General features: G+C 46.1%; 1 protein-coding gene across 1 annotated transcript; it reads left to right on the top strand.

Moving 5' to 3' along the window:
* The first annotated feature begins 1,566 nt into the window (after positions 1-1,566).
* On the top strand, positions 1,567-8,769 carry HSPA13 (heat shock protein family A (Hsp70) member 13). Its single transcript, XM_017839361.1, has 5 exons — positions 1,567-1,674; positions 3,053-3,393; positions 5,025-5,238; positions 5,792-5,959; positions 6,849-8,769. The coding sequence occupies exons 1-5, from the start codon at positions 1,650-1,652 to the stop codon at positions 7,517-7,519; spliced, it is 1,419 nt and encodes a 472-aa protein (XP_017694850.1). The 5' UTR covers positions 1,567-1,649; the 3' UTR covers positions 7,520-8,769.
* The last annotated feature ends 767 nt before the right edge of the window (positions 8,770-9,536 follow it).

The following is a 9,536-nucleotide window of genomic DNA, read 5'->3' as shown; positions in this document are numbered from 1 at the left end:
ATTTAGAGAGTCCCTACATTGGAAACAGGAGCAGATGAAACACAAGTGCTCTGCCACTGCTTAACATGTTGGATTAAAAGCCCTTCCCAGGTCCTGAGACAGGCACTGGGAGTAAAGGTCAGGTCCCGGAGCAGGGGTTTCCTTGTCCACAGACACAGCACCCAGGGCTTTTCCACATCACCCTCAGTGTGCAGCAGCCAGACCCAGTGACTGCCCCTGAACTGACATGGCAGATGCCCACCTGGCCTGAGCTCTGAAATAGGAATGTCACCATGGGAACATGACTGGGGCTAAAAAGATAATGATTTGGAAACCATAAGGGAAAATATATTTGCTACTCCCTGGCTGGAGCGCAGTCAGCCCACCCGACCTCCCACACGCAATATGAACCAAGGGGGATTAATTGGAGGGTGGAGTGGAGTGGAGACAGCACAGCCAGGCTCTGTCAAAACCCTTGCAAAGGAGGGAACTTTCTAGCTGATCAGCTGCACAGCAGCTGAAAACCAAGGGAAATAAAGGAAGATGTCCTGCCGTTGAGCCAGCAACTGTGGCAAAATCCCTCTCCTTGGACTGACACGTGCCCATCGCAAGGGTATCTCAGGTACTGAGATATCCATCCCCAATGTACAACCACTTCTGACTGAGTATGCATGGCTAAAGTCACTCAACCTCCACCTAAACGTAAAGACATAGTATAAAAGTAAGTTAAGAATGGGGAGAAGTTAGGGAAGACTGCATCACAACTTCTGGGATCAGTCGGAGAGCTGAACCTCTCTTCTCCCTCATAGGGACACCTATTGGGTAAGAACTGTGCTCTGTGTGCGCTGAATGATTATCTCATGCTAATTTTTATTAGAGATTTTATTAGGGTGGCTTGTCTGTATATTGCCTTGAATTGGTATATTGTCTTGAATACGTTTTTGCCGTCATAGTATATTGTCTTGAATACGTTTTTGCCGTCATAGTATATTGTCTTGAATACGTTTTTGCAGTCAGATACCGTCACCGGCAGTGCTTGAACCTTAACCTGTCATTATCACATTAACAGAGTTATTGTGTACACTGTTAACGTGAGTCCTATAACGGTGCTGGCAGTGGGTAAAGTGTGGAAACCCGGGCGGGGTCTCTCTGTTTGTGTGACCCTTGGTAATTCAGTGGAAGCGCCGCTGATCCAGTGAAGAGGGTGGGACGGACTGGTCGGGCAAAGGGCCTCGTCTTGCCTGGCGCACTCACAGACTGATCAGACACAAAGTGACTGAGCGAATCTCCCCTTTTCAGTCAGGAATATAACAACTTTTTTGGCTGTGTTTATTAACGGGCTGCTGCCCTCACTCGGCACCGCCACATCCGCGGTCTCTGCCGCCACTCGCCGGCCGGAGGAGGAACTACCACTCCCAGCAGCCACAGCGACCGCCCCGCCCGGAGATGCGCATGCACTGCCTCTCCGGCCGCCCGCCCCTCCCCTCCTAATGGGTGACGCCTATTGGCCGGTACCCGCCGGAACCGGCGGCGCCGCGACGCCTGCTGGGGGTTGTGGTTCACTCGTCCCGTAGTAGAACGACGTGAAAAGGGCTGGCGGGGCGCGCGTACTACCGATCCCAGCGTGCCCCGCGCGGGCCGGAAAAAGCCGTCAGCAGCTGCCGGCAGTCATGGCGGGGCAGATGGCGGTACTGGGTGAGGCGGCGGCACGGCTGGGACGCGTTTAGGGGGCTTTCGTGGGGGGATTCGCTGGGGCTCTCGCGTCTCTTTGCCGGCGGTATTGCCCCAGGCTGTCTCTCCAGGGTGGTGCGAGTTTCCTGTGCTCGGTGCGTTCCCTTGCGTCCAGTTCTGGGCTCCTCAGTACGGGAGGGACACAGAGCGGGTCCAGCGGAGAGGACAAAGATGATTAAGGGACTGGAGCATCACTTCTAGGAGGAAAGACTGAGGGAGCTGTCTCTGTTCAGCCTGGAGAAGAGACGACTGAGAGGGGACCTCACCAAGGTCTGTCAGTGTCTGCAGGGAGGTGTCAGGGGAAGGACCAGGCTCTGCTCGGTGATGCCGAGCGATAGGACAAGAGGCAACGGGAGAAACTGATGCGCGGGAGGGTCCACCCGAGCACGGGAACAGATCACCGTGTGCTCTGGGATGACCCTGCTGAGCAGGGAGGTTGGACCAGGTGACCCACTGTGGTCCCTTCCAGCCTGACCCGTTCTGGGATTCTGTTTCAGCCAGAGCCCTCAGTGGTGCATGGCTAAGAAATTAACAGCCCAGACCAAACCAGGACTTTCTGACCGGTCTGTTTGAAGCACAGCTGTGACAGCTCTTCCCTGCTGGGAAAAAAAGTGCTCAGCCACGTTTTGAAATTTAACCTGTTTAAATTTCTTCTCCAGACTTTGTTTGTTGGTGCTTTTTATTTTCCCCTTCCCCGAGGCATTACTTTATGCTTGACTTTTGGGTTTCCTGTTGTGCCTGATGATTATAAATAAAATTAAAGGCAAAACTAGTCAAACAGCAAACTACTCTGCACTTAAGTCTAACCCTTGATTTAAAGGCATAGAAAAGATGCTTTTTGGGAGCTCTGGCAGAAACAGAATGAGTCAGCAGGGGTTTGTATCTCCTTATTTTCAGACTTCAGTGAAGCTGGAGGAGGTGTTTGAATTGGGAGTTTGTTGTTTCACTGGGATTTTGTGCAACCCCATTAATTCTGTGTCCTTTTGGGGTCATTCAAAGGCACTCTCCCCGAAATATGAACTAGCCTGTGTTATTGAAGTAAGAGAGGAAAGGAATTATTACAGTGTGGTGATATTTTTGGGTTTGCCATCTCTCTTGGGCTTTCTTTTTTTCATCAGTTTAGTATTTAATGGCTGAGATTTTTGACAGCCACTCTCTGTTCATTTAAGAGACCTGAATTTGCTGGTGACCTTTGAAGAAATTAAAATCTAATTAGGGAGCTGAACAGGCTCCAGTGTGTGAAATAAAACTGCAGGAGGTGCAGAGTGTGACACTGTGCCATTTGTGACAGGTTTGCAGCAGTAGATCCTCCAACCCTGTTTTTCACCACTCTGTGTTTCAGGCTCTGCTGTTCTGGCTCTCCTGTTGGCCAGCTACCTGGCACAGCAGTACTTGCCCATGCCCACCCCCAGAGTCCTTGGGATCGACCTCGGCACCACTTACTGCTCCGTCGGTGTCTTCCTGCCTGGAATAGGAGAGGTGAAGGTCATTGCAGATGAGAACGGGCACAAAAGCATCCCAAGTGTGGTCTCCTTCACGGACAGAGGGGTGTATGTGGGATATGATGCCCTGGAACTGGCTGATGCCAACCCTCAGAACACCATATATGATGCCAAGAGATTCATTGGGAAAATCTTCACTTTGGAAGAACTGAAAAATGAAAGCAGCAGGTATCCCTTTAAGGTAAGCAGCATCTTCAGTTCCCTCCAGGCAGGAAGCTGTAGGACACAGTCCAGGCTGGGGGATGAGCAGTCCTGCTGAGAAGGACTTGGGAGTGCTGGTGGGTGAGAGGCTGGATATGACCCAGCCATGTCCACAGGGAGCCCAGAACCCCCCTCGTGTCCTGGGCTGCATCCAAAGCAGTGTGGGCAGCAGGGGAGGGAGGGGATTCTGCCCCTCTGCTCTGCTCTGCTGAGACCCCACCTGCAGTGCTGCCTCCAGCCCTGGGGTCCCCAGCACAGGAAGGACATGGACCTGTTGGAGCGAGTCCAGAGGAGGCACCAAGTTGATAAGAGGTTTGGAGCCCCTCTGCTATGAGGAAAGGCTGAGAGAATTGGGATTGTTCAGCCTGGAAAAGAGAAAGTTTTGGGGTGACCAAATTGTGGTCTTCCAGTAGCTGAAGGGAGCCTTCAAGGAAGGTAGAGACTATTTACAAGGGCACGTAGTGACAGGACAGGGGAGAATGACTTCAAAATGGAAAAGAGCAGGTTTAGATGAGATATTGGGAAGAAATTCTTTTTTTTGTGAGGGTGGTGAGGCACTGGAACAGGTTGCCCAAAGAAGGTGTGGCTGTCCCATCCCTGGAAGTGTTCAAGGCCAGGTTGGATGGAGCTCTGAGCAACCTGGTCTAGTGGAAGGTGTCCCTGTCCATGGCAGGGGGTTGGAATGAGATGAGCTTTAAGGTCCCTTCCAACCCAGGCCATTCTGTGATTCTGTGACACTTGAAATTTGTACGGGTGATCAGCTTGTCAGACCTTGAGTCATTTGGCTAAATCTCCCTGAAAACCATGAGAGATATCCAGAGAGGGGAAGGAAATGGTTGTGGAAGTCATGTACCTCTGCACAAGAGCTGACAGTGATTTTTCCATAAAACCCTGTTTTTTTCTACGAGGAAATGTGTGTCTGGGTAACCTTCCAGCCCCTTCTCTGGAAGGATAAATTTCAACTTGAAATGCTAACTGTACTTTGCTGAAACTTCACTTCTCCCCTCAAATTCTAAAAAAAAGATTAAATAGAAGTTTAAAAGTCACATCTCTTCCACAGTGCATTTTTTTCGTCTACCACTTTTCTAGTGCTTACTTGACCAGCAGCATGTCTTGAAAGCTGCTTTTTACTAAAAAAAAAGTATTACATTAATTGAACCTGGTGCAGAATTTGCTGAAAACAGACCAATTTTCAGGTACTGCAAATAGTTTCTGAATTCTTTACTTGTTAAGAGAAGCTGTTCCAGTACCAAGCTGTTTGCTTCCTTTCAGAAAGAAGAAGTGGTGGGAAGCTTTATCAGTAGGGTAACCTAATGATTAAAAAGCATCACTTTTGTCTTTGTGGTGTTGAAATGGATTACACAGTTGCTAGGTCTTAACTTCTTTTGATGTGTCTTACTGGGGTTCAGTGGGTGTCACTTGTTTGGATATACTTGGACCCCTTAAGTGGCATGTTTTCTATAATCCTCCAAGAAATTAATGTGATCTAGGCAGTGGCAAAAGCACATTTGTATTTTTGCAGATTAAAGACACTGTGTGCAGATAAAATGTGGTGGGAGCAGAGTGGGAAAATGACTTCTTACTGTGGCTTGTGTTGCTTTGTCCTTCTAGATTTTCAACAACAACGGATCAGCCGAATTTTCCGTGACAACTAATGGAACCTTTCACGTCACTCCAGAGCAGATTGGCTCCCAGCTGCTGCTGAAACTGAAGAGAATGGCAGAAGCCAACCTTGGCATGCCTGTTTCCAAGGCAGTCATGTCTGTGCCAGCAGAGTTTGATGAAAGGCAACGGAATGCTACCGTTAAGGCAGCTAACCTTGCAGGTGATGTATTCCAGTGTTTTTCTAGGAAACCTTCAGGTCTGTTTCACTAACAGCAAGGTCTTTGGGGAGGATACAGAAACAGTGAATCAGTGATAGAGAAGCTTAGAATGGATTCAGTCTCCAAGTCCCAGCAGGTGCAACTGGATAATGCAGACATAGGTGTCTGGAAGAAGGAAGTTTTGCTTTGGGGAAAAGAGAGTTTTTGGTAATCTCCAAATAGGGAGACTGTATAGAGCACCCTTGGGCAATAACAGAAACAGAATGTATGAAGTTAAGACTCCTTAGCAAGGTTTGTCCAGAAGAAATGTGTTTGGGCAAATGGTGGTTCATGACTTTGCCCTGATGCTGAAGCAGAACTACTTTAGGATTAACTAAGGAAAGGAGTTCATTGGGTATCACCCCTCAGAAAACTACTTCCCTTAGATCTGACATTTTACTTAAAATGAATCTGGTTTAAAAAAAAAACAAAGTAATGGCAAATGTCATTCTGATGTGAGAACTGCAGTTTTCTGAAGTGTACCTGACTGTTGCTTCTTGTTTCTGCTCTTTGCAGGACTGAGGGTTTTGCGAGTAATCAGTGAGCCCACAGCTGCAGCTATGGCTTATGGACTCCACAAAGTTGATGTGTTTAATGTTCTGGTGGTGGATTTGGGCGGAGGAACTTTGGATGTGTCTCTGTTGAACAAGATGGGAGGGATGTTCTACACACGAGCCATGGCAGGTGAGAAAAATGCTTTTGTTTCTGAAGGAGTGGGAGGAAAGGTGCATATGAAGTTGCCATTGGAGGAGCTTTCTAAAACCTACCAGTTGTGTCACAAAATGTTCTCCCAATGCATTCTCTGCTGCTTTTCATGCAGAATTAGGTTTGTGACTGATTTCAGTGAGTAAGATCACAGTCGAAGGTTTTGGCTGACTCAAGGGGTAAGTCGTGGTTTCATTTTATCCGTGGCTGTCAACTTTTATGCCCACTAGTAAAGTGCTGGTGCATGTTACAGTTACTTTGGCTGGGCTTTTGCAGGGCTAGGGTTGTTACAAATCTTCCTGTTACTTTTTTCCAAACTGGGAATACTTGGCAAATCATTGACCGGGGCTGAAAAGCATCCCGGCTTTGTGTTTGGTGCCAGCTCAGTGGAGCGGGTTTTGGGAATGCCCATGCCCAGAAGTAAGTTTTGTGATTCCTGTGTGCCAGGATGATTCATCACTCGGCACAGAGGCAAGTGGCAGCAATATTTAGTCAGACTGTAGTGAGTGCACGACTGCCTTTCAGATGACTTGGGTGCAGACAGGTCTGAGGTGCAGTGCCAACCTTGATGAGCAAGTTTTGATGTGAGCTGCTGTAAGAGTGGAACAACAAGGAAGATTCAGCAGCTTCATTCCAATTTATTTAGACAGAGGTCCACTGAGTAAATTCCTGTTCTCAGTTAAAAAAGCAATGGAAATTATTATCCATCATTTGTTCTTCAGGGGACAACAATTTTGTCTGTTTTCACAGCTCTGTGAGCTCTTGTGCTTGCATGATTGTTCTGATCCTTGAGCACCACCTCCCAGTAAAGAAGATACATGCTGCTTTGAAAGTCATGTGTCTGATGCCTTCTGTTCTGATCTTTCAGGTAACAACAAACTTGGAGGACAGGATTTCAATCAGAGGTTGATGCTGTATTTGTATGATCACCTCCGTCAAACATACGGTTCTCTGCCAACCCGAAAGGAAGAGATTCACCGCCTCAGACAGGCTGTGGAAGCAGTTAAATTAAATCTGACTGTTCATGAGGCAGCTACACTAAGTGTGGTGTTGACTCTGCCAGAAAACAGGCTTACCAAAGAACTTCCAAAAAGTCAGGTAAAACCAAACAGTGCGCTAAAAGGTGAGCCTTCACAAAAAACAAGAGACCTGAACAGCCTTGGAGACGCTTCCGAAGCAGAGAACGGCTTTGTTGAAGTTGTGTTTGAAATGGAAATCTCTCGGAAGCTGTTTGAGATGTTAAATGAAGACCTTTTTGAGAAGATTCTTGTGCCCATTGAGCAGGTGTTGCAGGATGGCCACGTAGACAAAGGAGAAGTGGATGAAATTGTGTTAGTTGGTGGCTCCACGCGGATTCCCCAAATACGTAAAGTTATTCGGGACTTCTTTGGGAAGGAACCCAACACCTCTGTAGATCCTGACCTGGCGGTTGTGACGGGTGTAGCCATCCAAGCAGGAATTGTTGCAGGGTCCTGGCCTCTTCAAGTCAGTGCTGTAGAAATCCCTAATAAGAATTTACGGAAGACTAATTTTAACTGAAAACAAACTCTTCCCAATTGCATTCCAGCTCTCCAAAAGTGTGCTCTGAAGGTGCACACTCATCTGACTGGCAGTGGAGCCTAATCTTAGCTGTATTCTATTTCATTTTTATCTGTTCCAGTGAGGTGTTAATGGACACCTACCTGTGTTAAAGCTTGATGTTACTTTAAAGGTACAAACGAGTTCTGAAGTGTGCTGTATTTACTTGGAGATTGGCTATTGGATGAAAATGCTAGTGATGACACACCCACATTTTCTTGCTAAATTTTATTAGCAAATCCTGGAGCGGTGTGTGTTTAAAATATAAAGGGACTGTGACCAAAGGTTTGAGATAATGTGGTACTGTAGGTATTCCCAGGTCCAATATATTTACTTTAACTGTGAAGCAGTGTTAACGCACAGAGCACTGGCAATGCTCAGCTTACATTTATTTATTAGATTGAGCCATTTGAGCATTTAAGCACCTTTCTAAAAGGCATGTTGCAGCTTGAATGAGACTTAGGCATTCACTTGATTCTTCTGCTGTTCATAACAGCATAATGGTATTGCTGAGGCTCTATGGAGAATTGTCTCATGTTTTGGGAAACCTTATTGGAAACGTAGCTCTTGCCAACATAGTTACTTGATGTGTCTCCAAGGCCTTAATTCCTGATCTGGCTGTGATGGTTAACACACAGGTGCTGCTGTTCTACCACTGATGTTCTCCACAGAGATATTCATACCTCCCTTGCCTTGTTTTAAAACTGCAGTAATTTTATGTATCTTAAAGCCACACTTGTCTGTCTACCCTTGAATTCGACCCATACAGATTTCACTGTTGTTCATCTGCAAGTGTGTGATGTCTTTCCCCTGATGGACCCCAAGCCATCCTGTCCTCAGGGAGAAAGTGTGGGATAGAAGTGTGGGTCTTCATCCATGGCCTGGATGAAGTCTAGTTCCTGTAGTCCTAGTAAATGAAAATTGACCCAACTCCTTCATACTTTTTAGCTCATATCTCTGGATTAAGTTTTGTAATGTCCTCACTCTAAACTGAACAGAGGTTGTAGCTGTCCTGTTGGGAAGAAAACAGTGTGTGTACCTTGGGGTTTGAGGTGGCACTTCTTAAGACTCTGTTTTAGACACATAGTTTGCTATCCAGCTATCTTGAAAATGCATGAGGAGAAAAAAATTACTGATCTGAAAAAAACTCCTAATTGGTGACAGTTCTACTCTCTTTGGAGGAATAAAGCAATACTTAAAGGCCAGTTGAATTCTTTTATCTGTGTAGAAATTTCTGTGATAAAAACATGTCATTCAGCCAAGACTGGCTTCAACACCCATCAGCCCAGTCTTCACCAGGTAAGTTCTAGTAACAGGTGGTTCTAAGCATTTTCTTGTCTTCTCCAGAATAATTTTGTTTGTATTAAACCTTGCCAAAAGTTAATGTGCGGCTTAGATTTATTGTTTTAACCTATGACTATATTAAAATAGGCTTATTACTCTCTTGGCAGTAGACCTGATTTATGGCACTGCCATAAATCAGTTGTGCTGACTCAGCTGTTTGCGTAGCTCTTGTCTAAACGTATCTTTGAAGTAATCCAATTAAAAACCTCTTAAATTGAATCATAGCTGCACACAGCATTCCATCAACATTGTTTAACTTGACAGAGGATTCCCGAAATACTGCTAACATCTGTTTCATTTCCCTGAGTTGAAGGCCAAAGTGATTTTTTTTTTATTATTTGAGGATTCTTTTTCCCTTTGTGCCTCTTTGAAAGTGACCCCACCTAAGTCCATATGGAACTTCCAGTAGCTAAAACTCCTGCAGTGAAAGAAGTGCCTTTCCAGGGAAACCATGGATGAATGCCAATTGGTACAGTCCTTAGCTGCTGTTTGGGGCCTTTGCTTTGCAGATATAAATGTGTTCAACATACATTCCAACGTCTTTGGAATCATTGTGACCTTTCCTTCTGCTGTGCTGTGAATTCATCTCAAAACCTACTGGAGTTACAGTAGGGCTTTAGTCTTCATGTCTTTA

This window comes from Lepidothrix coronata, unplaced genomic scaffold (assembly GCF_001604755.1).
Source record: "Lepidothrix coronata isolate B3197 unplaced genomic scaffold, Lepidothrix_coronata-1.0 Scaffold404, whole genome shotgun sequence".
Classification (NCBI taxonomy): Eukaryota; Metazoa; Chordata; class Aves; order Passeriformes; family Pipridae; genus Lepidothrix; species Lepidothrix coronata.
The sequence above is the reverse complement of the archived record's forward strand: the minus strand, read 5'-3'. Positions and strand labels throughout refer to the sequence as shown.